This window comes from Lineus longissimus, chromosome 11 (assembly GCF_910592395.1).
Source record: "Lineus longissimus chromosome 11, tnLinLong1.2, whole genome shotgun sequence".
NCBI lineage: Eukaryota > Metazoa > Nemertea > Pilidiophora > Heteronemertea > Lineidae > Lineus > Lineus longissimus.
The window spans coordinates 14,741,759-14,769,138 of NC_088318.1; the positions used below are offsets into that span (position 1 = coordinate 14,741,759).

Genomic DNA, 27,380 nt, shown 5'->3' on the forward strand with positions numbered 1-27,380 from the left:
CACTAGCTGGTCGAAGGACACTTCACAGGGCGTCAATTCGCAACTTCTCATCATTTTTAAGGCACGACCCATTCACGTGGACCAAGTTTTACTCGGAAACCTACTCCTTACGTAGCGTGGGGTACCAACCCACCGCAGATTCAGGAGTGTGCAATGGTTTCGGAATATCCTACACCCAATTGTGCTGCCCATTCGCAATAGGTTTATACCACCGTCATGCGCCCCTGACATTGCCATCTCTCAGACAGTAACAGGAAATGGTGCAATCTGGCTGCAAATTTTTCCCAGAGGGGCGGGATAATGATTATTTCAGACCATTCAGAGTGTCACAAGTTCAGAGCGAAATCACCTGACAGTTATATGGAGTTGCACCAAAATGCAGACTCTTCATTTCATTTGTAAATAGGCATCGATTATTTTTGTTACATTCAATGGACCCAGTCCTACAATTTCAGGAAGAGCCAAGTCTGCACATAATTACTGGTATGCAGATTTGCCCGCAAGGCAGAAAAGACCTGAACATTGCCACCGCTTTAGGAGTGTAGAAACAATATTGCTTCAAAGCAAGAAATGAATCTGCACATATTTACTGGTATGCAGATATGCCAGCATTAGGCATCAAAACCTTCGTAAGCCCTTAATGAGCAACTAGTTTATAAAACAAGAGGCCCAAGGGCCTGGCGCTCAGCTGAGTTGTTGCTGCGTTGTTCGTATATATTACATTACTCGTCAAACTCTACTAAACTAAGGACTCAAAGCCTAAGGATATTAGCTTCTGGATGTGTAACAGTGAATTACGGTAGACTGGCGCAATCTACTTCAAGCAAGCTCCACCCTTGCAATGTGTGCGCAAACAGATAACCTAACCTATATTGGACCATCAATTCTACACACAGCAACATGATTCATCCTCAGCTGTTACCATGATGATGATGATGATGATCCTTTTCGCAAATTGGTCGTCTTCTGTCTTTCTTCCATACTTCAGTGCCACCGGATGTAGTCTGCCCTTGTGGAGGGATCCTTTCAGCACCGGGACACAAGAATCCATGCGAATTGAATCACATGGAGAGACTAGCCCAATCACCCGCTTTTGGCTGGGTAGAAATGGGTAAATCTCGCAGACTGGACCTTAAACTCTACTGCCGACGTGTGAGGCCGGTCTGACAGATGAGTAAGTGGGGTCCACCTAATGCAGAAGGCACCAGTTTCCCTAACTAAAAGGGTAACATTAACAAAATGCTCTACCCAACTCTATTATTGCCTAAAGGCCTGTGTACACTAGTAAAATACAGGGCCTTGAAGGGCTTGTTGCAAAATTGTTGTAAAAATGTTGGTAAAATGTTGGTAAAATGTTGGTAAAATGTTGGTAAAATGTTGGTAAAATGTTGGTAAAATGTTGCTAATATTTTACTAGTGTACACCCTGCTTAAGTCAAGTGAAACTCTTAACAAACCTTAGCAGAATGCCACCATTGAAATGTTGATAATAATGATAGCAAGTAAAAACTTTAAACAGATAGACTTGATTTTTTTAACCAACTGCCACATGCGGTTTTCTTTATTTAGTAAATTTTGAGGTAAGTATTACAGAATGAAATACTTGAATACTAGAATTGCCTGGCTCTTCTGATGATTGCACTGGTGAACACCGAAGTCGATGGGATGTGCAAAGTCATAGCTCGATCCTCTCTCTTGGTCATCTTTGAGATGTAGTCACCAAATATGTTCAAATGCAGCTGCAGATCATTCCTGTCCTGCAAAACATGATGAGGAGATAACATTTTAATTTTGATAGAATAGGTAAGCTAGCCAAGTTTTATATCAAATACAAGGCCAACAACAACTGATAAGGCGCTAGGGCCGAATGATCAAGGAAGTTCATTGATATGATTGGGAATACATTGTGATAAGAGTGATGAATCGGCCCCGTTTGAAGCATTGTGCTATGTACAGTGTGCAAGTGTCAGTGTGTATCATATCGCATTTACTGTTTGTTGACATTTCAAATCGCTGGCGTCGATCCTCAATTACACTGTTTATGTACATTGGCAACCTTACCCGATGATATCAGAACGATGTTTATTATTGTCTTGTTTATTCACATTAGTTCTGCTATGTGACAAGAGTTATTTGTTGAGAAATCCATGATTTAAAGCCGGACTTTGACATCGTTTCTCAGACCAACCAAGCTGCATTTCGCAGATCGTTTTTCAACGATCGTCGACGAACTATTTCAAATTAATCACATCCAATTAAACAATCCAAGCCTTCCCTAATGTCATCAACATGCAATAACACAAGCAGCCAAATATTGTCGCCTATGAAATTGTGAATTTAATGAGAACTTACCTCTGAATTGACAGAACGCGATCTATTCCATAGCATGGTCTCCTTACGTCTGAACTGCGCAGACTCGAGACGTGACGTTCGCTGCATGTGTGATTGGACGTGGGATAACTCGCGCGAAATTTAAAATGCTCTTCTTGGAGGGTGCTCACTAAATTGCGCCAGTAACACCACCTGGTGAGAAATTCATGAACTACGCCTATTGATAATGAAAGAGAAAGCTTTGCTCTATAAAATTAGATTTGATTCATGATCCCCAACTGAGAAATCAGCTGCTGGAAAAGTTTTTGGAAAATTTCGCTTGGTGCCACCTAGTGGCCAAACCGCTCATCCTGCCGGACCCACATTTGGTCTATTCACGAGTCCTGAAGGGTCTCAACGCCTCAGAGGGAAAATCTATCGCCTATCCGCCATAGTTTTGAAACGTGCCTGTTTAACGGACAGACAGACAGACAGACAGACAGACAGACAGACAGACAGACAGACAGACAGACAGACAGACAGACGGACACTCATTCTACCATTTACTCATATGAATAGCTCAGCTTTTCAGCTGAGCTAATTACAAACAGGATTTATCTTACAACTGTACTGCTCCAAAGAAAGGGCCAAGTCTGCACATAATTACTGGTATGCAGATATATCAGCGAGGCAGACAAAACCTGAACACTGTCACTGCTTCACAAGTGTAGCACTGATATTGCTTCAAAGCAAAACTTAATTATACATATAATCACTGGTATGCATATTTGCCCGCGACACAGAAAAGACCTGAAGACAGCCACTGCTTTAGGAGTGTAGCAACGATATTGCTTCAAAGCAAAAATGATGTTTGCACATAATTACTGGTATGCAGATGTGCCTCTTCGATAAAAAGACCCTGGACACTATCAAGCAACACTAATTTACAATTGACATGAAAGAGTGTACAGTTTGAAGGAAAGCCACACAACTATTAGATAATTGCCCTCTGTACTGGTGATAATCAGACTGGCCTGAAATTCTCATTATCGACCACTCCTCAGTGGAAATGAATCCAACAAAAAATGGGGTCATTGTATACAGTGGTACTGTATTACCCCGATGAGAAGCACTTTACTGATGTCCCCCACTCTCAACTAAGATATTCGTGCGTGTACCGGTTTGACTACGGGCTGAAGTTGACGATGTACTCCTGACGGAGCCATTGGGTGCTTCGCCCGCTCATTGACCGAGGCATGGTGACCTGGAGACAGTGACCGGATTGGCACTAGCTGGTCGAAGGACACTTCACAGGGCGTCAATTCGCAACTTCTCATCATTTTTAAGGCACGACCCATTCACGTGGACCAAGTTTTACTCGGAAACCTACTCCTTACGTAGCGTGGGGTACCAACCCACCGCAGATTCAGGAGTGTGCAATGGTTTCGGAATATCCTACACCCAATTGTGCTGCCCATTCGCAATAGGTTTATACCACCGTCATGCGCCCCTGACATTGCCATCTCTCAGACAGTAACAGGAAATGGTGCAATCTGGCTGCAAATTTTTCCCAGAGGGGCGGGATAATGATTTATTTCACACCGATCTGAGTGTCACAAGTTCAGAGCCAAATCACCCGACAGTTATATGGAGTTGTACCAAAATGCAGACTCTTCATTTCATTTGTAAATAGGCATCGATTATTTTTGTTATATTCAATGGACCCAGTTCAACAGACTCAAGGTTAATGGGACTAACCCTATGGATTTTAATAACTGGAAACAACTACATCTAGGTCACTATACTACCTAAGCTACAGTGGCTGCAATACAAAGACGTTGGTTCCTTGCCTGAGAAGGTCCTTCACTGTGATTCACATCGGTGTATGTATCCTTAACAGTGAAAACTTACACTAAAACTAACTTAACAAGTAATCTAAACTAGTCTTTCTCTGCATCCAGGATGAAATGTTTTCCAGGCTACCTAATAGGAGTATTAGCCATACATGTAGTCCTGAGGAATTTAGGTATAACTTCAAACCTTTAGGCCTACAAGTGATTCTTAGCTGAAAAAGTAAATCTTCAGGTATTTCGGCATCACTCAGTTCTTCTTGATATTCTCCATGTTCACAATGTCCTGCATGTTCTGTATCATCCGAGGATGTAACTGGTGAACCAAAGCTGAAATAATGATAAGGACCGAATGTGAGTAAAGGAAAAAGATGTTCAGCACAGTTTTCTGTCAAGTGATTTCAATGATTTCCTCTTGCACTCATTTAACCGTGGTGTTTCCCATGGCCACGTTTAACAGAGGCACACTGTAAAGCCAAGTGGTCTACAGGCAATTGATGATTGAGCCTCTGTCGATCAGGGACAGGGACTTTGATCCCAAATGGCCGGTCTCATCAAATACGCTCTACTATTAGGCAGTATCTAAAACCACATACCACATCTGGTTGAAATATCGACATAAGTTACTGGCGGGGGCACCCTCCAAGGTCGAAAGATCGACATATTTTCCTTTCCCTAGAAAAGAAACTGTGGCCAGAAACTTGCCAGCACTACTGACCAACAACTCTTTAGAATGTAAAAATTTCTATTTAAGGAACACCTACAGGACAGCACTTGACCAGTGTTTTGAATAAAATCTCCATAAACTTTTTGACTGATTATTCTCGTAATTTTGGACAAACTTGTTTTTCTAATAAGTTATCCGGCAGGCAGGCCACAGTACATCTATCCTGCACAGATTCACATTCACACCAACCTTGTATTCTAAGATTGCTTGTCCTTGCAACGACATTGTAGATTTCTTCATCATTTTCTCGAGTCAGATTTTGCTGCAGTCAGCTGAACACAGTGAAATCTTGTTAGTGGTGTTGGAGTTGCAACCCTCAGCATGTGAACTGATCTTGGCTTGATTACCAGGAGTACGATGGTGTGGTAGCTTTTCTTTTTTTTCTAGTCTGTGCCATCAGATGGAGGAGCTGGAATAGGACCACCGTTTTCATTAATAACATTTTCTGAACAAAATAAACAATGACGCAGAATGGTCCCCTGGCTTTTCCACACCTAGATAAATAATCATCTGCCAAATATGAAGACACTAGGCAAATACGAAGCTGTTTTAGAAACAAGTGCCATGACCTGCCATAAGCAGATCAGTTGTCTGAAGTGCAATACAGACAACCACCACGTTTGCTCAGACTCTGTGAATAGTTGTCAGTAACTTGTTACATACATTCAGCAAGATAAAATGTTGAGAATTGTCTGCGTTGTTGTCCAGTTTCTTATGCCTTATTTAGGCGAACCTACCTTTAGTCCACACAGGGAACTCCTGCCGTTTTTCATCACAAGATTCCTTGGATGGTGTTTCAATTTGATAAAATACTAAACACCATCTCCAGATAATAGGTCAAGTCCACTGTCCGAGTTGATTTGATGTTGAGCAGATTTTTGTTCATTATTTGGGCAGGCATCAAGATTTAATTTATGTTAGCCAGGTTCAGAGACATGAATGTTACTTCAAGCTGTATGAGACTGCATACTTCTCTTGCCTGAATGAAGGGCAAGAAACTTCAATGCTTTAGACAGCTTTTCGACTTGTTGACTTGCTCCTTCAAAAGTCAACTGAATCCCTCTTCAGGATACACACACACACCATTGTGTAACGGACACATGTTTCTCCATGTATATTGTATCTCTCCATCTCATCTTCCTTGAAACCATGCAGGTTGAAAAATAACTCAAACTATTAGAATGCCTGAACTTGTAACACCTCAAGCTTTTCACTGCAAGGACGTCTTGACTGCAGCCAAATTTCCTCTGAATTTTTAAAACATGCATTGACAAGTCTTCTTAATTCCTAACCTGCTGTCACCGTCTCACCGAGTTCTAGGATCTGCATCATTGTCTTGCACAGGCCAAAGGAATCATTTCAAAATGCATGCTTTAAAACAGTGTATTTCTCACGAAACAACAAACATGCTACAACTTGCCAAAGAGGCAAATTGGGCATCTAATTATCAGTGCCCTCTATCATGTTTATGTTGGCACCTAGTCAGTGGACATTTCCCCAGGTAAAACCAAGCTGCTTCGTCCTTTAACTGTAGGGTGCAGAGTGTTTTGGACAGCCTCTGATAATTCAAGTTCATATTTAAACTGGAACCAACTTCAGTTCTGTTCTTTGTGGCACTGGCAACATGGCCGGAAGGAAAAAATATCTTTCTTGGTGCGTCCCCAGTCCTGCTTCACAGCAGGTGTTCCAAATGCGAGGGCATCCCAGTTAGCAATAGTTTTTCCAGACCTCTGTGACATCCCTGTCCTTCAATCTTAAAACCATGCTGAAACAGAAGGCTAAAACCATTAGGACCATCCTAAATTTTTTAGGCCATTACACATGAAAATTTCTGTCTTTTAAGTCATCCTGCTGGCATTCATCCTTTCATTATCATCATAGCAGAGGCAGCTACCTTGAAGATATGTGGCTTAGGCATCCTGTCACAGACCCATCCTCACTGTCACTGGCTTATTTTGCTGTTGCAAAGTTTGTACAGTCGGTCTGTTAATCCAAGATGGTGCCAACTCTGCGTTGTCCTTGCCCGACATCAAATTTTTGTTCCTGACTGTTGTCAATTAAGCTGTCACTGTCACATTTCCAATGACTGGCATTACTGTTTCTCAGACAACAGACAAGAAATAAGTCACAACTTTTTGATAGTTTGTCAATCAATACTTAGCCATGCCAAACCAAACTGCTTTGTCTTTTTTTAACAGTAATATAGCATCGGGTCTCTCTTGGACAACCTCAGCGACAGCCACGACCCTGATCTTGAAACAGGCTGAAAAAGATCTTCAGGCATTTCGAATTGTCATGCAAGTAATTTGTAGGCCATTATGAATGCAAGATTCTTTGATATCATGCTGAAGCATACATCTCCTCAATATCTAATCAAGGTAGCATTAAGCTATTATAATAGACGCCCAGCTACCTGGGGATTATTGGAAAAGGAGAAAATTGGTGATTTTTGCAGTCGGCAAAAGACCAAAAGAAATGAAGATGCATTGTGACCTGATGTTCCACAATGGATGAGGAGCATGGTCTTTCCATAAACTTGGGTGAAGACATTCATGACATACATGTATGGTTCACAAAGTTCACAGAGTTGTCAATGAAAACCTATGCAATACCATACCGGATATGCTTGGCTCCAGTTTCTCCCCCAACAGTTGTACATGTTGTCGCAGCTTGCCAGCACCATCCTGGCCAGTTGCTGTTGCCCGTTTGTCTTCATTGTTGATCCTGCAGAAGTAAACCATTTTGTTGATTGCAAGGAATAGGACAATATAATTTTATGCAACAGGGATGGGTCCCATGGTTATAGCCCAGCAAAGGGCTGTGTATCTGTCCCATTAGTATGCAAATAAAATCTCGCATACCAACTGACCATCTTAGTTTGGCCACAGATGTGATCCTCTCTTGCTGGTTAAGTACTGTCTCCAAGTCTCTTCCCATTCTGCATTTGGAATTGAAAGACACCTGCTTCTTTCAGACTCTTTGAACACAGATTTCATGGTCTGGTCAGGCATGACCTTGGAATCTGTCCTTTCAAATAAATGCAATTCAAATTTATATCGTCCTTTGCGAGATTGTTTAGGCATCAGATGATGGGAACGAGGCTGGAACTCACCGCCTTGGCGTATTAATATTATTGAATGAACATTGAATTGAAGTAGGCAGTACCTCACAGCACACAGAAATTTAGGACTGTGGAATATTTCAACGAGGAAACGGACACTTAAAATGTTTACCTCTATAAGTTCACAATATGAATTGATCCTTCCTAGGAATTGGGGATGGCGTTGAGGTGAAGTGAATCCATAGCTCAGCACTTTTCGCTACACAAGGAAAAACAATTCTGATGACGCGGTCTGCAATAAAAAATATGAGTAAAACAATTCAAAGTTATAAAGTGAATATCAAAATGTGTCTGCATGACCAATCACATCCAGAAGCCAGATGGCCAAAGATGGAGTCACTAGGACAATAAACCCAATTGGTGGGGCACTAAAAATTTATTATCTCCCTTGAAGAAAGATGGGATACTTTCTGGAGAACAAACCCTCCTAGTCCAGAGCGAATGCTGAATTCGAAGTACAACATCCAGAAACTTCTCCATATCTATCCCTCAACTATATGGGTACACTTCTTCATGTTATGTAATTAGTGTCGTCTTTGGCCACAACTGTAGATGTCCCAAAGGTACCACTTGGAAATGTTTTATTACCCTGTACAAAGTCTGTCTTTGCAGACCCGTGGGAAGGAGGCAGGGATCCAATTTTGAATCAATTACATTTTAACCTTGATATTCTCTAGATCTTGATGGTTCTTGCTTGGAAATGGGGATGGTGGTGCGGTGTATTGAATCCATAGCTCAGTACTTGTCATTATACTTTTGTGAAAACATCTCTGGCTGGACTGCAATGAAACAATAAAGTCTAGTTTTTTAAAGATGAATATCGAAGTGTAAATATCACACAAAGCAGTGGTAACATCCAGAAGTTTCTGCAGCATGCAATAGCTGAAGGAATCTAATTGTCCACGTTTGAAGTTTCGCTAACATGTATGGGAGTTGTCAAAACACCTCCTGGCAAAAACTCATCTGAAGCATGAAATAAATTTTTGTTAAGAATTTGCTGACTCCCCTCTTCCTATCGATGCCTTCTTCAGCCAACACTACTTGTGGTTGTGACACTAATCTGTCATGGCAGTCATGGAGGGACATCTGAAATTTGAACCCAGATGTCGATTTGTGGTCGGACCCTTGAGGGGAGACAATTTGGCCCCTGCTTCCTCCAATCTATGGCACAGCCCCCTTCCTGGGCCAACATTTTGGGGGCAGGGAGTCAGGGAGAGAGTAGAACAGTTCAGTAACCGGAAGAATAGAAAGTATGCGAAAATAGATTTCAGCCATTTGAAAAGACCCTTTTCACAGGCAACGTAAGTTTACCATGACATTAAAGTAATGTATTAAATCAGATCATCACTAAAAGCCTTCAAAATATCATGCAAATTGGTAGACATAGGCTAGACAACTTCAAGTAAACTGCTTAAATAAGCTTGTATATTTTTTTCTTTATGCCAAGGTAAACATACCTTGCCTGTGAACAGGGTCTTTTCTAAATGGCCACATTTAATTTTTGCAGGTTGTCTATTTCCCTGGCCTACCTATACCCCGTAGACATGCTGGAAACTCTGGGTTAGAACACAGCTTTTTATCTCAAACCTGAAGAGAAAAAAACGCTTTCTGTAGCGTCTCCAGTCCCCCACCCGCTAGAATCATTTTTTTCCCCATTCTCCCCTACTATAGGCCCTGTTTTCGCGAAAATCAAATGTCACACATCCACACAGTCAATGCATGTTATTCATGCACACAGCTAACAGTAACACGTGCCAATGGTTCGCAGTGCATGCATAATGGACGCCGAAACATTGTACATGTATTCAGTTATCGCACTGGACTGGTAAGTTTCAGCATGATTTTCACCATCAAAAATGGTAAAAATCTCCACGTAATTCAGTTTACCAGATGCAGAATTACACACAGAACAAGAATACCTGACTCCGGCACTGTGGTGAGTATCATAGAACACAGAATCGTAGGTTTTTTTACGAAAAAAATCGGCGCGCATGAGCGGCCGGAACGCCGCCATCAATTTTTTTTCCAACCGCACAAAATTCCTTTATCATTGCCCCGATAACGCAAGAAACGCAAAAACATCGGAATATAGATTAGCTAAGATACCTTATCTATGAACTTGCCATCCGAAAGTTGTCTTCATTCACGAAATAGAAGTGAAATCAGAGAATTAAACGGAGAAGTTTCGAAACATAAAGAATTCCGCACGTGGGTCAGACGATCGTGTGATTACGTCATTATCATCACGCGGATGGCGCGAACCAATCTCCCGGGCGCCGGGCCAAAAGTCCAATTTACATGCACCCGCTGGAATAATTGTCAAAGGTCTCGTTAGGGAGTTTTTCCCGAATGTACGCGATGGTGACGTGACCCATTAATAGGACGTAACATCTATTTTAAAATGTGTTTCCATAGTGATTGCATGATGACAACCCATTTGTGTCGTATATCACTTGAAACACCCGATTCACCTGATTCTGCAGGATGTTAAATCGGGCATTCTATTTCTTTAAATAAGCCATAAGCATCGCATTTGCTCCTCTGTTCACCATCCCAAATTAAATGGCAATATTGCCAATTGGGCCGGACAATCACGGAAAACCCCAAATATCATACATTTCTTCCTGAATAATTCTTACAGTGGCCATTCTCCCATGAAAGACAGTTGCTTACGCTACACAAAAATCAAAAGAAAATTGAGGGTCAACCATTGAAGTTTGAGATATGTTGAATTTTGCATAAATCAGCGAAAAACGCACCAACTGGCACTGGACGGTAGTTCAACACGGGGCCGACGCACATCCCAAGTTCAGTGAACACATAGGCCTACATCGGCAACAACAGTAAATTGCGTAGTTTCTTGTTAGCCGCCTATTGAGTACCGAGCTCCAGGTTTTAGAAACTCAAAAAAAATGTCTTTGCCAAACAACTGCTAAATCAACACTGGCCTACTGTGAAGACCAAAAAATTTATGATTTTTTAGAAACTACGGTTACGGGTTGGCCGCGTATGAATACAAAAACTCCCTAATGAGACCAAAGGTTTGGCAACGATGATCACCATTGACGACGCTTGGAGAATGGGGGCGAACACCCGGAGCAATTTTTCGGCGGCACTTAGACCCTAAATCAAATTTCTTTCCCTGGTAATTTTTCTCTGTCACCTTTCCGAATTCAGGATATATTCCGAAAAAAATTTGAGAGCCTCTTTCACCGTCATTCATCATTGAATAGCGGGACGAATAGTTGGTTGTGACACAAAGTTGTGACAATGTCCTTCATGACAGGCCTAAGCCTTGTCCGTTCAAAACTTTTACTGTGTTTGCTACGAATGGCGCTCGTTCTTGATCAAATCTCTCCGAGCCCACCGCCCAGTTCTTCTCCATATAAAGTCAACAATAGAGACACAGTCCTGATCGGGAGGAAACAAGACATCTCCGGCCTAGACTCATTTGCTGTCCATTTCGGGGTCATCCTGATCGTCCTCCGTGCGACAACGCGAAGCCGGTCACCTGCGTCCGGAGTGTAACAAACACCTGAGACATTTCTAAAATTTCCGGCTCCGCATTGGCGCACTTCTTATTTTGCGAAAACGGGATGTAAGCAAACAAACACAAGTAAAGCCATTTAAAGACCAGAATAAAAGTTAGAGGGGGAGCAAGAAGTCTTGATCCAGTAGAGAGGAGAAGAGAGCCAAAGTTCAGCTTGAGAAGGAGTTAGAGCTGCAATTCCATGGCTGGCAGCTGCTCGGCTCGGCCAAGCTGTTCGACGATTCCAAGCTTAGACTCCGAGGGATTTCCAATCAGGGGACCTACCCCCTTAGCTAGTTCCAGCACAACAACCTTTAAAATCGAAGTCCGGGAGGAGGTGCAACGACCAGCATTTGCAACATTATGCGACCTTAGACCGCGAAGTCCCTGGAATAGTTGCTTACTCTCCATATATGCCATCTTCAAACTGGTTGTTCTACTATCCGTGCTGTTTTAAAACTGGTTGTGTGATTGTCCGTGTGGCTTCTGAACAGTTTGTTACCATGCTCTTCCTGGATTGGTTGCTTTACCGTCAATGGTGCCATGATCCTGTCCATGCTGTCCCTGAATGGGGTCTCTGAACTCGTTGTTACTGTCCGTGAGGTCTCTGACTTGTTTCTGTTGCTGTCCATGCAGACTTAAAACTGGCTGTTCTGTTGTCTTTGTGTTACTGTATCGGTATATGCCATCCCTGACCTAATTGTGTCCGTTCATGCCTCCTTCTAAAAAGTAGTTGCCATGCAAGGGGGACTACAGGCAGAGGAGCGAGGAGGTTGTTATTTGTCTTATACAGCATGGTTTTGAAGCACTGTTGTGAGAGTCCATGTGGTCTTCAAACTGGTTGTGTTACCGTACATACTGTCCCAATAAAAGAGTTATGTTACTGATCATGTTCTCACTGAACTGGTTGTGTCACTGCCTCTGAACTTGTTGTCTGTCCATTACAGGCCGGAGCTTGGAGGTGAACTGACCATGTCGTCACTTACTGGTTGAGTCGCTGTCCACACTGTCTGTGAACTGGTTGTCCGTCCATGACCCATTCTGAAGTAGTTGTCATGCTAATCGACTACAGGCCGGAGCTTGGAGGTCAACTGACCATGTCGTCACTTGTGTCACTGTTCACACTGTCTTTGAACTGGTTGTCCGTCATGACTCATTCTGAAGTACAGTGTCACTTTAAACACTATTCCCGGGTTGGACTTGGTGCTGACCATGATGTCCTGCTGAACTGGTTTTGATACTGACCATGCAGTCCCTAGACTCTTTTCCATGCTATATTCAAAGTGGTTGTGCAGTGATATCATCCATGCGGTCTCTGGACTGGTTGTGATACTGTCCCTGGACTGATTACTTTACTGTCCATGCTCTCTTCAAACTGGTTGTTCTACCGGCTGTCTACATGTATGCTATCTTCAAACTGGTTGTGCAGTGATATCATCCATGCGGTCTCTGGACTGGTTGTGATACTGTCCCTGGACTGGTTACTTTACTGTCCATGCTCTCTTCAAACTGGTTGTTTTATCGTCCATGTTGTATTCAAACAGGTTGGTCTACCGGCTGCATACATGCCGTTTTCAAACTCGTGTTATTGTCCATGCAGTCTCTAGACTGGTTGTGATACTGAACATACTGTCCCTGGAATAGTTGGTTTACTCTCCATATATGCCCTCTTCAAACTGGTTGTTCATCAACCTGTGCTGTTTTAAAACTGGTTGTGTGATCGTCCGTGTGGTCTCTGAACAGTTTGTTACCATGCTCTTCTTGGATTGGTTGCTTACTGTCAATAGTGCCGTGATCCTGTCCATGCCGTCTCCGAATGGGGTCTCTGAACTCGTTGTTACTGTCCATGAGGACTTGTTTCTGTTGCTGTCCATGCAGACTTAAAACTGGTTGTCCTGTTGTCTTTGTGTTACTGTATATACCATCCCTGACCTGATTGTGTCCGTCCATGCCTCCTTCTAAAAAGTAGTTGCCATGCAAGGGGGACTACAGGCAGGAGCAAGGAGGTCGTTATTTGTAGTCTTTACCAGTGATGATAATATTCTGAAGTACATGTAGTTGTAATGCTAGGGGGCTACAGGCTGAAGTTTGGACTGACCATGTCGTCATTAGACTGGTTGTGGGACTGTCAACACTGTCTCTGAACTGGTTGTCCGTCCATGACTCATTCTGAAGTAGTTGTAATGCCAGGGGGACCACAGGCTGAAGCTGGGAGGTCAACACTTATCATGTCGTCACTAGACCAGTTGTGTCACTGTCTCTGAACTGGTTGTCCGTCCATGACTCATTCTGAACTACTTGTCATACCGGGGGGACAAGAGATAGGAGCTAGGAGGCCATTATTTGTAGTCCTCTGGCGTCTGGTATGCAAAGAAAGGGGCTGGGTTGTGCCAGACTCAGTACGGTTTCATATTCCTCATACAGCGAACCCTATTGACAATTTCAGAAATTCCCATGTTTACAGAGAAAACAAAAGAAAACTGATTTTCATTGTTTCATTGTTAATATTTGAGTTCATACGACAAAATTATCTTTGATAACTTCTTCAATTTTTTAAACAAAAACATGATTGGTCAAATACAATACTTCATTCACAACCTGATACATGGCAGATGTGGCTGAATTTAGTCTAGTGTCAGCCTCTCTTTACGAGACATCACATTAATCTTTTTCACACAAGTGAGCTCCATCTCTGAAAAGCACAGAACTTCCTTAAGAAATGCTTGTATTCCAAAAAGATCGTACTTTCAATTGGAGAAATGTTGAGTCAACAAAAGTCTCCTAAGCTGAGAAGATGACACCAAAAACTCTTAAAGAATTGAGAACATCCATATTCCAAAGTCTATCAGTTACTTTCCTCTTTCAATTGTAGGGAATTATCCGTAAATTGAAACAGAGATTCATCATATAATTCCTCCGGCAATGATTCCTGGCAGTCCTCTGCATGCCACGTTGGCATCGGTGGTGGATTTTCAATTAGTTGTGCCTTTCGATAATGAAGGACAGAGTCTGTGACTTTAAGATAACCATGGGTTAGTCCCGGTAGATTGCCGCCCACCACGTATAAGATGTTGTACTTAGTATTAATGCGCAGAATCTGAAACAAGACAAATACAATTTAAAAAGGAAACACAACATAACTAACAGCATAAAATAGCTCTGAAATGGACAAGGGTAGCAGAGCATCTGACCTTTTTGGTTTCTATTTATGCAGATATTTGTCTCATAAAGGTACGCTCCCCAGAATTACCAAGGCGCTGGTAGCCCAGACAAGAGCAAAATAGCAGTACTAACCTTGAGCCCTCGGAGTTCACGCCTCTCCTCTCCCATATGACCAGGCATCTTTTTCCCCTTATGAACCCTAGACGAATCCTAGATGGGGAACAACACACAAAAAATATGTTACCACCAGAAATGTGTCAGAGCGGGGAGGACAGGGGACTTGGTTCTAACTGCTTCCGTGGAGTATACATTTAGTGTAACATGTTTTTATTAAAGCCAGTGATATTTTACAGCCGAAATGCTGGGAAATGGAATCTTCAGTGTTATAGACCTTTTGAAATGTTCAATATCGCAATTGATCAATTGATTCATAATCACTTTCCTGAACTTACCCCTCCACTGATTGAGCCTGGCCTGCGATGCCACTTGGTATTCCCGTGGGAGGCTGGACCACCTTTGAAACCCCATCTCTTTACAACACCTTGGAAACCATGGTCAATCCTATATAACAGAATGGCTTGAATTTATGATGACGCCCAAGATACATTTATGCTCTTGATCTCGAGCTAAAACTGCTTAACTGAATCATGATATGTCGGTCTTATTTTTCTTCTAGAAAGATTCCCCATCTTACTGGTACTGGTGCTTTGGGGTCTGTGTGGTGGACCACCCTGTAACAACACTGCCAAAGATGTTTGAAAACTATCCTATTTCACACCCTGCCAATGATTATTTCAGCATTAAAGAAGATATACTAACGTTCTTCCCTCGACATCGACATAGTCTCCAACACTGAAGTGATTCACTGACAGAGGTGTACCTGCGAATAATTAGGGATAGGCTCAATAAATGGACAAATCCTGGTCTCGAAATTAACTGTGGCATCATGGCAATTAGACATGTTCCCTTACCAAATGTCTCACTGCCTCTTCAAATTTGGCATTCCAAAAAGTCATCACCAGCTTGCCCCAAGTGCCCTGGTGCCCTCAAAAATAGGTCGGAGTTGGCCTCCGTGCCCCTGACAAATGCAAGACAGCCTTGGCCAAAGTGCATTTGCTGCCCTAAGCTTCAAATTCTAGCCTGCAAACCTTTTCCTTTTTTTGGGGAAACTGCTGGAGGGACACAGGAGAAAAAAGAGGCGAGAAAAAGGATAATACTTTCAAGCAATGTTATCCTATCACTTCATGATGTGATTGGAGGAGCATAGTTTTTCAAGATAGAAGATTTTCTTCAAACTCCAAAACCAAGAAGGTGTACAAAAGAACTGACCAGGTTGTACTGCTGCATCTGGTGTGACTAGGAATCGACACAGCTTCCGTTTAGGTGGGACACCAGCATCTTTAAACAGATTGTTGTACTCTTTTGAAAACTGTAGGATAAAGAATAAACATAAACAATATGAAAATAGGCCATGAAAGATATTCTAAGTATTAATCATCTAAATTTTGACAAAACTTACCCACTGTGGATCAGTGCTTAATGCTCCAACAACCTGGAAACCATATTTTCCGCGCCAAGAAGGATGCACCACAGAGTATGGGGCGTTCTTTGGTAGTTGATCTGGAGGTGTATATCGTATTACATGGTTGTCAACGATTTGTATCAATGTCGTGGATATTTTCTTCCCATTTTTGAACCACTGAGGTTGAACACCAATTTTGATACCCAACAACCCACATCTGAACGTCCTGGAATCAAAACACCATATATTAATCAGTGAAGTCATGGAAACAAAAAGATAAGTAATGCGGCATGTTTTCCCTGTGAATCTGAGAGATTTTAGGCTATAAAAAAAGACACGCTTAATGTAATGGCAGACAGCATCAGGAAACACAACAGAGCCAATGGCTTTCAGTGATGTCTAGTGGAATTCCACCACTCCACCAGACGCGGCACGCCACATGTGGCCCTGCTTTCCCCTCCCCCCCCCCAACACTAACAGTATCAAATACCTCCTGAAAAATATGCAAATTGAACAGTATCAAACAAACTATTTTCTCACATTGGGCTCCATGTTCCTCGTTCCCACGGACCATCCTTCAGTGGACTCTCAATATTCTGGTATTTTTGAATCACAAGCTTATTTATGAACTCCTGATTATCGGGAGTGAGCTCTCCTTTACTAGAAACAGATGGCCATCGCCGTGCCAACCATTTTGGAGGAGTCTTGGTTCTTCTGCTGTATCTTCGTTGATCAAAGAGGACGAGGGGCCTAGAAGAAGTCAGTCAATGATTATAAAAAATAGGAATATATTGTGTAGAGGTGGATCAAAGACTCAATGAAATGGTCAATTTCTTAAGACTCGATCCAGTCCAGTCTCCAATGGCACTGTGTGGGGCACCGACTGTTGAAGTGTTACCGAATCTTAGTTATATCTTCCTGCTGCCTATTTGACAACCTTTCTTGATTCATTATCCTGGTGGTGAGGTTGAATTCTCACGGGACCGGGCAAAAACTGACCCTTCCAATAAGTTTTCAACATTCAAGAATGCATCTACCACAAATAACGATACATGGGGACTTCTACATGACATGATTAGTACCTTGTATATGTATTTGGGTCTGATAATAACGGATTTATAACGTTATTACTGAGATTTGCCAAGTAATTTCCAACGAAAAATCTTGACCAGGCCATTTTTTACCGGGTGGGTATAAAAGTAACACTCAGAAACATCAAGCGACGGGAAAGTGAATCCAGCCAAATTTGTATAGAATGAATTGAGCTCAACAAGTATAAATACATATCTTGTATATAAGTAATTATATATATAGTGAAAGCACTCAGTATGAAAGTATTCCTCTAAAATATGGAAAACGAGCATTTATACATCGAAGTCACGTTGGCTAATTCCTCATTTTGACCAGACACAAAATGTCAGCGCCCATGTCAAAACGTGCGGAAAAGAATCGCCAAACTTCATCTCAAATATATCCAGTTCTGTGGTGTGACGGTCATTAAATTTAGTATCCAAGGCAAGAATATGTTTTTGTTCAAACAACTGTTTCTGTGATTCATATACCAACAGTGTTTATTGCACAAGTTTTTATTAGACTGAATTTTGGCTTTCCTGGCCCCGTACATTTGCACTAAGATATCCTCGGCTCCAGGTATTTGCCGTAGTGTACTTGACCTGTATGCAAATTTGCTGAAACTTGGTATGTACAGTATTTGTATACCTGTAGTCTGTATTGTACTTCATACTAGTATTTTTATCTTTCAATGTAAAGGATACCATTTTGCGAGTCCTTGTCAAGGTTAACCAGAATAGTATGATAGAGAATGGCTGGAGTTGATGACTTTGCCAATGTTGGCCGCCTGGAGGAAGAACAAATCAACGCATTAAAAAACACAGAGGAAGCATTGGAAAAATGGTAAATGTTTTGAAAGTTCCTTCGAATCTAAAATATAAAAAAAAGTCTTGACTGTTAGGCCATGAGAATGAAAGACGCAGTACACCGTCCAGGGTCTTCACCATAATATTTAAGACACTTTAATGCCTGATGCCGATGACTGACTTGAACTTTATTCATTGGAACATGCCAAATCATGAATAGTCATAATGGAAATAGATCTAAGAAAACGTATCAGTCATGATCTGGAATTCCTTTTAATTTCATTGATTTGCCTTAAATATTCTTTCAGGGATAAATTCCACAACGATTACACAGCATTACAGGATAGACTGAAAACTCTTCCTGATAAAGTAACTCATGAAGTCATGGTAAGTTTTGATTTGTCAAGTCACGAAGTCTTGATATTTTTGTGAAAGAATTTTTTTATGATCTTGGTGTTGGTCCGGTCACTTGACTTCAGTTGCTCTTTAAAATGATGGGAAGTTGCCTCTGCTCTGACATGTTCAGTTATGCTATGATTTGTATTCATATTCTGTGATTTATTTCAGGTGCCTTTTGGTCCTATGGCTTTCATGCCAGGCCAGCTACGACACACCAATGAAATTTTAGTGCTATTGGGTGACAACTGGTTTGTTGAACGATCGGCCAAACAGGCTTGTGAAATAGTGGAAAGGAGATTGAAAGGTGAGGCCAACAGGGTGGATTTTTTGATTGTGACATTTAGCCTTTGACATGCACAATTAGCCTTTGACATCCAACCAAGATTCTTGCTTACATTAGCTTTTGTTTTGCAGCGGTGAACCAACAGATGGCCGATCTGAAAAGCCAACAGAAGTTATTGCTCTCAAGACGGGATTTCACTTCAGTGTTCAGGGATGAATCTCAGGTATGTTACTCAAGGCGTCTATGGGTTAGTGGGCAATCAAATTTGCTAGCAGGTGCGATTAGTCACATACCCTTTCAGGGCTTGTACAGAGGAAGGGTTGTTGTAGAAATTTATTGTTATCATTCAATGCACACATCACGTTGAAAGTATAAAAGATGGATTTTTACTCTAATCAGAACAAGTGCTTCAAGTGCTTACATGTTCATGAAGAACTTACATGTTTATGAAGAACAAACTATTTTGAACAAAGTAAGGTTCTTGATCCAATAATGATATTCAAACCATATTTCTTGGATGTAACTTTTTTTCAGTCCCAGGAAGGTGTTTTTGAAATCAAAGAAGAGTATGACCCTGAACAAGAAAAGTTATGGAAAGGTAAAAAGCATCAGGCAGTCCAACTCCAATAGAGCTCCTGCTGATGCGGTCTTATTGGAGAAGAAATTGACATAATCTGAATGTGAGGCATGTTTGATATAAAGAAATACAGTCTGGTGTACTAGGATTAGATTAGTAAAACACAAGACAGAACGTCATGACAAGAATCTTCAAAGATAGATTTTGAGTTGTTTCGTGTTTCTCCACATTCAAGTTTCATTTCATTTATAGAGCACCACAGGATGAATGTAAGATTACATAGGAAGAAAGTCAAAGAAGGAGCATCACAAGGTGCTGCTGGAGTCCAAAAGCCTGTGGAGTATAGTGATGAGGACCTCTGGCGGAGATTGGATGAACTAGAACTTGAGGAAAAGGCAAACAGAGAATTAGAAAGGTAGGAATTAGAAAGTCTGAATAACTTGAGGACCCTTTGTTGGTTGAAGTTAAGTCTAATATGCCGAGCGACTATAATGCTGGACTGGAGTGGAGTGGAGCTAATGTGTTGTTGCATTTTACATCGAAATGACTGCTTCATTGCAACCAAGGTGCTTTGAAATAGACAACAGGCAACCATGGTCAAAAGGACTTGATTCATGCATTTTGGGCAGTTCGAAAATCTGCACTGTCAGCACTTGGTGAAAAAGGCAATACAGTCTGGATACACATATAGGTTAATTAATGCAGTCAGTCAAAGAATGAAAGAGAAAAAATCTTTTTCAGACTCCCTGATACACCAGATACGAGTTCTACTTTTATACCGAGTAGTTTTAATGTGACGGGCGATAGACAACGAGATTCAACAGATAGCGGGAAGAAGGTTCGATGGAAAGATGAGGCGGCTTCTGATGCGTCAACAAATAGTAACGGCAGCGGCTACGAAGAAGATTCGGAAGCATCGAGTGTAGAACACAGCGACTCGAAATCTCGGACCATAAAAATTCAACATACACCAATATCAGATGTTGGAAAAGTGAGTGAAATTTCATACTAATGAGGACGCAGTTGGTACTTGTTGATGCTTTCCTTGATGGAAGGACAAATTATGTTTTTGTTTTTGACCGTCCCTTTATCCAGCTGCTGGAAGTGCCCAAAGTGTCGGGTACTTAAGACTGGATACTCCAGTAAGACGAAGCATGCCTGTTTGACCAGCTTACTCCCCTTCTGATCACAATACTGTTTTTCTTTGCAGGATTCAAGTCCCACTGAAGATGAGTCTACGTCTGATATAAAATCTCCTGCTGACATATATAAGTATTTTGGCTCTGTGTCCTCTCAGAAGTCTATACTTAAGGAGCCTTCATCAATATTCCCCAGTCAAGATACGAAGCCGCCCGATGTGAAAGAGAAGATCATTGTCCCCGGATCAGCTTCGGTATGTCTAAAGTATGGAGTTCCCATAGTCATGAAGTTTCAGATGCCCAGTTTGTTGCAATAGACAAGCCATTTCACCTTGAATTGTAGTTCTTGGCTAGAGTGTGATTTGTCCAGACACTGAAGATGCTTTCAGAGTTTATTTCATATTGCTCAAAGATTCATCAGCCTTTTGCGACCACAGCTGCTAATGTGAGAAACTAGGCTGTTGTAACAACTTCAACTTACTGTGATATAAATTACGAGGTCTGCAATTCATACTGACCACAAAGGCCTTTGAAAACGGCAAAAAAGGTGTGGAAAAGTGCTGTTGTGGGTTAAAGTTCTGATTACCATGTCCAACAAAAAAGGAATTATATCAAACATTGATTTTCTTTTTAAGGCATTCTCTGGGACCATTGTAGAAAAAGCCACCTCGGCAACCCCAGTTGTTTCAGACTCTTTGAAAGCAACAGATACAGGACCTCCGAAACGAGTGTCAAAGTTCAAGGCTCAGAGACAGCAGATGCAACGGTGACATTTTTCATTGCTTCTCTGTACGTAGTTACTTTTGGCTGCAGGCACAGCAAGCTGGGATCAATTTGTGCTTAAATGGACATACAAGTTTACAGGAATTCCCTGGTTTGAGTGCTACATTGGATTCTTCATTGCATCATTGAACAGTGTGTGTTTTCAATTGTCATGTTGAGGAGGCTCTCTGTGGATCATGGTCATTTTAAAATCACTTTTCAGGGCAGATATCGGCGACTTAACATCATGATTCTATTGTTAATATTCTTTGCATGTGATTATTGATCCCAATTGTGAAGACAGGATCACTGTTAACTTGTTGCAATACCATAAACTTCCATGATGGTGGTCATAGTGTTTCTTCAAGATATAAATAGAAGGGCACAGCTAAAAGAAATGGGGATTTGAGATTGTTGAACCTGTTGGAGGGGGTCTATTAAAAGCTTGGGCGCACAAGGATGCTCCACACGTGAGTTCAAAACTCAAATTTGGCTCGTTGTTCTCCTTCCTTAATGGATAACATGTAATATTAAAACGACTAAGTCTGTGCTAAACTCAATAATGTTATCTCATGTATCAAAAAACTGCCTCGTTTTAAAATGCCTCAATAAACTGATTATGCCTTTCACACAGTGTATTTTGTTTCTTTGTGAATGAAGAAGCACTTGGACTTGCTAAACAGTTTGGACACTGGAAGGACAGCTACCCATCCAGTCTATGGTGGTAAGATTTATAATTGAGAATTTTTGCAATCCCCTTCTGGGAACTGATCAGCCAAGAAAAGATCCACTTTTGCTGATGTCATTGTCCGTGAGTGAAGCGATGGATTACACTTCCATCCACCATGGAACAGTTTTATATGTCACCCTTGAAATTGTTCTACCCTATTGTTGGTGATGGAGTAAGTATAATTCCACAGAGACGAAAGACCTTCAATACATTAGATTTCAAAAGCACCATCAAAAATCATTCCATTGTCCCCGGACAATTTATCCCTCGGACAGATTTTCCTATTACACGGCAAGAGTGGAATCATCACGAAAACAACAACCAATAACAGCAGACATCACACACATATCAGTGTACATAATACATTGTATTTCCGTTAAAGAATAATCATCTTTTTTTACTGTTAAAAACATGTCTACAGATGAAGTAGATCTCGATGAATGCTTCAAAGTTGCCAAGAGGCTAGCATTTGAAGCAGGAAAGGTAAACTTGCAACAACAATCACAGCATGAACTTTGACCTTTCTTGTAAGACACTAGGGCCTAGGGGTAGGCCTATTTTAAAGGGGAACTATAGGCATTGGATAGTGGGTCAAGTTGTTTGTGGCCTCTGGATGACCAGCACAGTATGCACAGTTGATACAATGAAAGTTTTGATGCATAACCGGTGAGATCTTAAAACCCCATTAGCATCTGCTTGGAGGAATTATACTTGACATTATGACAAGTATAATTCCTCCAAGGCATCTGTGACTTAATTTGTGTAACTTGATTTGTCCTGCCTAGCCCTGGTTACCCTCAGGCCTGGCTCTTGCCTATAGTTTCTCAGTAACATATTATTTTCTTTTTAGATGATCAAAGATGCATTTTCCCAGAAAAAAAATGTTGAGACGAAGGCATCATTTTCAGATCTTGTGACCGAGACTGATAAAAGGGTGGAAGACAGTCTATTTTCTACAATAAGGCAAACTTTCCCAAGTCACTGGTAAGAAATCATGACACCTGAAAGCTGAGTTTAAATTCTATTGCAAATTTCACAATTCTAACAAAGGGTGTAGGACTTTAAAGGAGGCCTATTAGCAGAAGCTTGGGGTTCAATTAATGGGCTACAGACCCATATCAGCGACTTTGTGTCACTATCTTGCCCTTTGCTTATATGCCTATAGTCTCCCTTTAAGACTACACATGTATGGAGTGTATGCTTGTGACAACTTACACAAAAGGGATGAGACAAAGCACTGGGACATTCACAACATGTCTCATTGTGTCTTCAGGGTGGATGTGACCAATATTTTCCTCATTTAGTTTCATTGGAGAAGAATCAACATCGGCTGGTGCTCAATGTGAACTGACAGATAGGCCAACCTGGATCATAGACCCCATAGATGGCACAACAAATTTTGTTCATACGTAAGTGTGTGTCTTGTTCTTTGGGCCAGTTCTCATTGGTGCTTGAATGAGAAAAACCAACTTGTCAAGAGTGCAGGGTCTTCTACATGTATAAACATTGTCATGCTAATGTGTAGATATGATCTGGCTTTTGGTACAAGATGGAGGAAATGTAACACCCTCAAGAAATAAATCTCCAGCTATCAGAATTCAAAGCTGTTTGGCAATTCTCATGGAATATATAGGAACATCACCCACAGGCTTCCTGAATAAAATATGATCTCCTGCAATATTTCATGTTGATATCACCCTGCGTTGCTCCCATTAACTGCTAATAATTTTGTCCTGATCGATGGCCGTTTCTTTTTTTCAGATTTCCCTTCACTTGCATATCAATAGGTTTTCTTGTGAACAAAAAGGTGAGCAAACCTAGTAGCGTTTCTATTTTCATAGGCCTGCTTCATTGGAATGAGGCATTGCAAAAATCTTCTGTTACAAGCAACAACAGTTCAGTGTTGAAAACAGCCTGGTTCACTCATTGTTCACACCACAATATTCTGGGCATTTCTTTTACCTGTATGTCCTATCAAGAAACTACTCTTTTTTTCATTCTTGTTTATATCTGTTCTCCATGAAACTTTCAGGCAATGATCGGCATCATTTACAACCCAGTCCTTGATGACATGTACACAGCGAGGGCAGGTCATGGAGCATTCTGTAATGACAAGAAGATACATGTTTCTGGGTGCAATGGTACAAATATTTATCACAGAGGGGCCTAAAATTTCTTGTTTTCCCAAATATCGTTGTAAATCCCTCTTTTGGTTGGGACAATCAATGGCCTGCCTTTAAATGCAGTAACTTTCATATCACGATTGAATGACTTGTTCGTCATGAATGTACAATCAAAGCTCACTGGGTAAACTGATTCACCCTTGGCACCCTTGGCAAAAATCTGAAAAGTCCAGGACAGCATCTACATAAACAGGCCTATAGTGGTTGACTGCTGGGCTTACAACCATTAGATAGTTCAATGATGCTCAGAGGGACTAATTGAACTGTGATACCTAACTAACAGAGATTGTCAAATGTAAAATAGCTTTAATAGCTAATTATTGAAAAGATATGTGAACGGGAAAGGCCATGATATGCATATAATTTGCAACAACCTATTCTACTACTTTTCAGATTATAGTCAAGCGCTGTTGATAATTGACACAGGTGCGTGTGCTAAAAATGAGGATATTGATTGTCATTATGAAAATATGAGACGCCACAAGAAACACAGTCGAGGGTAAGTGGAAGAGAAGTCACAATTTTTGTCCTTCAATCTCCAGCCACTGTACATTTAAGAAATTTTCGTTTGCATTTAAATTTTTTTGCTATTGGCCAAATTCACAAAAGTAGAATACATTGCAGTGCAAAAGAAAATCAGATTGAAAGTACTGTTACAGGGCCGTCTAAACCAAAGTTGCATACTTGAAAAGTCAACAGGTTTAACTCTCACAGTCTCAAACATAACTCCAAAAATCCATTACCACTCAGATATAACCTATCTTCTAAAGAAGTTTTTGTCTTCAACTTCTAGGATACGTGCTATTGGTTCTGCGGCACTGTCCATGTGTCTGGTGGCATGTGGTGCGGCAGATGCCTACTATGAGTTTGGTATCCATTGCTGGGATATGGCAGCCGGAGTGATCATTGTCGAGGAGGCTGGTGGTACCCTCTGTGGGCCAGATGGTAAGTCGTAAGGCGAGGTTTCAGATACACAGGCATAAGTTTCTGTCATAGAATCTACGATTGGGATTAATCATGATAGATATATTCTATTATTTAGACCAGAGTTATTCGTGCCCCTGTTCAATGAGATAGCCGAAGTACAACTCCAATCTTATATTGGCGCCCAAAGTGGGCATCCGAATGACTCAAGTCTTAAAATGTTTCTTACCAGTGTATTACCGATCCAACATGCTCATTCTTACAAAAAGCAGCACAATAACTAACTGACTCTGAGAACGATTCCACACCGGCCGGGGACACACTAAGGGTAGAGGAGCAACCGCCCTGAAGACAATAAATTTTAGCAGCACCACGGTTGTTTGATTGAAAGAGCTTGTTTTTGAATTAATTAATTTTTTTTCCTAAACTTAATTTTGTATTACCCACAACATTTGCAGGGAGTACACTTAACATCTTGGAACGCAGTTGCCTGGTGACTTCAAGCAAAAAACTTGCACAAGACATGGTCAAGGATATCACAATTGTACACTTCCCAAGTGACTGAGCAACTGTAAAAAACTGTAGGTGCTAGAAATTAGGAGTTTGTTAATTGCAGCATTGAGGCTTTTGACTGCATCTTTCCTGTCCCCTTCTTGTGAGAGGGGTAGGATGGAAGTAGATTTTAATTACACATTCATTGGGAAATAACTTTCATTTGTAGAAATATATGTTGTTAATGTATGTTAATGTATGTTGTTTGTAGCCATAGGAGAAAGAAAAAAAAATCTTCAAATGATCTTGTTACTCGAGTAGTAAATTATGTTTAGCTGCAGATTTCCTATGTAAAGAGCTGCACACTGATGACGAACATTAATTTTTAATCAGTCAACAAATTTCAACATTGCGGGATGGCTGTCCTCTATGAGAGAACTGTGATGAATTTGCTTTTATACTGTGAAAGTGATTGCTATCATCTTTTATCAACTGCTTTATGTTAAAAAGTTATATTCCATCAATAAAATAAATATATGTTACAATTTCACTTTGTTGTTCTTCAATAAAACCTAAGTACGTGAATGACAATTCTCTAACAAACTGCATCCCACATCCTGCAAGAGTGCCAACTCTTAAAGAGAGATCAATCATGTAAACCGGTGCGGAGGTTAAATCTTTTGTTGGCAGTCTGAATCAATTGTAACTTTTCTCTCTGTCGATAAAATGTTATTCACGATTGTGAGCGAGCATTTGCTGTTCACTTCAGTAGGATTAGTGACAGTGTGTTCTACCAATACGAGTAGAGTAGGACGTGCGGCTTCTGTTCCATTCTAGTTCAGCTGATTTTGACAAGCGGCTGTTCCATTCTTCAATTTATAAGATATTGACAGTATTCCACTATGAGGGATCCCTGGTGATGTCAGGTTACTCCTATGACAATCTGTAAAACTAACCAAGTGAGATAGGTCCAAGACTGGAGGTGAGAGTGTTCAGCCTTGGCAAAACTGATAACATACTGTCCTACAAAAGCAAGACAGGTTGTGATTAACTGTTTAAAGCTAGTACAAGGGTTATTACAGGCCTTTTCAAACCTCACGACTGGTTGTGAGCCTGATCCAACTGGCTGTGTCGGGCTTGTAAGACAGTGATACATGTAAGTGGGTTGCAACCATGTAAAAGCTGGATGTTCTGGCAACCTTAAAAAACTGGTGGCGATAGTCAGTTACATCCCTGCGAGACTGCACCATTTGCCTGAATATGCCAGTGCCTGTTAATTCAAACCTATTAACAATGCATGGTTGTGATGGCTCCAATCAACCAAAAGTGAATCCATTTCTGCCTTCTAAGGTCGAGGCATGAAGCTGCTATTTGTGACTGTATCCGTAGGCATCGTAGTCAATGCAATCATATTGCAGTATCTAAAATTACCTTCAAACTGGAAAACCATGAGTTGACTGCCAACTTGGAACTTAACCACTGGTAAATAAATTCAGAATAAGAATGAAATAACACAATGGTTACAATACTGGTCTCTTTAATTACATTCAAACTAAAAAACCAAGGTGTTTCATTCACCTTTGAATAGATTTGACGATCTAAAAACCTGCAACAAATCTTCTGATTGCGCATTATCAGTTTCGAATTAATTGTTTTTGATACATAATTTCTATAGTAGCCAAGTTAATTTACAGTGTATGATTAAATCATGTCCTTCAAACCTTTGGAGCGTGCCAACCTTTGGCTGCATAACTTTATACAGTTTAATACATAATGTACCGGTCAAGTTACATG

At 41.0% G+C, this 27,380-nt stretch overlaps 3 protein-coding genes and 2 long non-coding RNA genes across 10 annotated transcripts; 2 read left to right on the forward strand and 3 right to left on the reverse strand.

The window, feature by feature from the left end:
* Positions 1 to 1,524: 1,524 nt before the first annotated feature.
* Positions 1,525 to 2,693, reverse strand: LOC135495921 (uncharacterized). The gene is made up of 2 exons (XR_010448612.1): positions 2,352 to 2,693; positions 1,525 to 1,756 (listed from the first exon to the last, which is right to left on the reverse strand). It is a non-coding gene; the product is annotated as an uncharacterized LOC135495921 (long non-coding RNA).
* A 225-nt stretch (positions 2,694 to 2,918) lies between these two features.
* LOC135496344 (uncharacterized) lies at positions 2,919 to 10,213 on the reverse strand. Of its 5 annotated transcripts, none has more exons than XR_010448655.1 (7): positions 10,114 to 10,213; positions 8,670 to 8,786; positions 8,120 to 8,239; positions 7,504 to 7,610; positions 5,624 to 6,651; positions 5,076 to 5,295; positions 2,919 to 4,489 (listed from the first exon to the last, which is right to left on the reverse strand). It is a non-coding gene; the product is annotated as an uncharacterized LOC135496344 (long non-coding RNA). The 5 variants fall into 5 exon arrangements; XR_010448654.1 differs by having other exon boundaries at positions 5,624 to 7,149; XR_010448656.1 differs by adding an exon at positions 4,756 to 4,834 and having other exon boundaries at positions 5,624 to 7,610.
* Positions 10,214 to 14,029: 3,816 nt separating this feature from the next.
* Positions 14,030 to 17,400, reverse strand: LOC135495774 (large ribosomal subunit protein uL3m-like). The gene is made up of 8 exons (XM_064784685.1): positions 17,303 to 17,400; positions 16,761 to 16,970; positions 16,218 to 16,446; positions 16,028 to 16,127; positions 15,518 to 15,578; positions 15,151 to 15,259; positions 14,831 to 14,908; positions 14,030 to 14,633 (listed from the first exon to the last, which is right to left on the reverse strand). The coding sequence occupies exons 1-8, from the start codon at positions 17,395 to 17,397 to the stop codon at positions 14,382 to 14,384; spliced, it is 1,134 nt and encodes a 377-aa protein (XP_064640755.1). The 5' UTR covers positions 17,398 to 17,400; the 3' UTR covers positions 14,030 to 14,381.
* Positions 17,401 to 17,637: 237 nt separating this feature from the next.
* On the forward strand, positions 17,638 to 21,874 carry LOC135496187 (unconventional prefoldin RPB5 interactor-like). The gene is made up of 9 exons (XM_064785356.1): positions 17,638 to 18,134; positions 18,406 to 18,484; positions 18,665 to 18,800; positions 18,911 to 19,002; positions 19,314 to 19,377; positions 19,609 to 19,771; positions 20,098 to 20,347; positions 20,567 to 20,749; positions 21,131 to 21,874. The coding sequence occupies exons 1-9, from the start codon at positions 18,043 to 18,045 to the stop codon at positions 21,263 to 21,265; spliced, it is 1,194 nt and encodes a 397-aa protein (XP_064641426.1). The 5' UTR covers positions 17,638 to 18,042; the 3' UTR covers positions 21,266 to 21,874.
* A 441-nt stretch (positions 21,875 to 22,315) lies between these two features.
* On the forward strand, positions 22,316 to 26,125 carry LOC135496188 (inositol monophosphatase 1-like). 2 transcript variants are annotated; one of them, XM_064785358.1, is made up of 8 exons: positions 22,316 to 22,470; positions 22,838 to 22,971; positions 23,292 to 23,396; positions 23,749 to 23,794; positions 24,020 to 24,128; positions 24,564 to 24,669; positions 24,964 to 25,115; positions 25,553 to 26,125. In XM_064785358.1, exons 1-8 carry the CDS (start codon positions 22,399 to 22,401, stop codon positions 25,657 to 25,659), a joined length of 831 nt encoding a protein of 276 aa, XP_064641428.1. In that variant the 5' UTR covers positions 22,316 to 22,398; the 3' UTR covers positions 25,660 to 26,125. The 2 variants fall into 2 exon arrangements, with proteins under 2 accessions (XP_064641428.1, XP_064641429.1); XM_064785359.1 differs by lacking the exon at positions 22,316 to 22,470 and adding an exon at positions 22,489 to 22,514.
* The last annotated feature ends 1,255 nt before the right edge of the window (positions 26,126 to 27,380 follow it).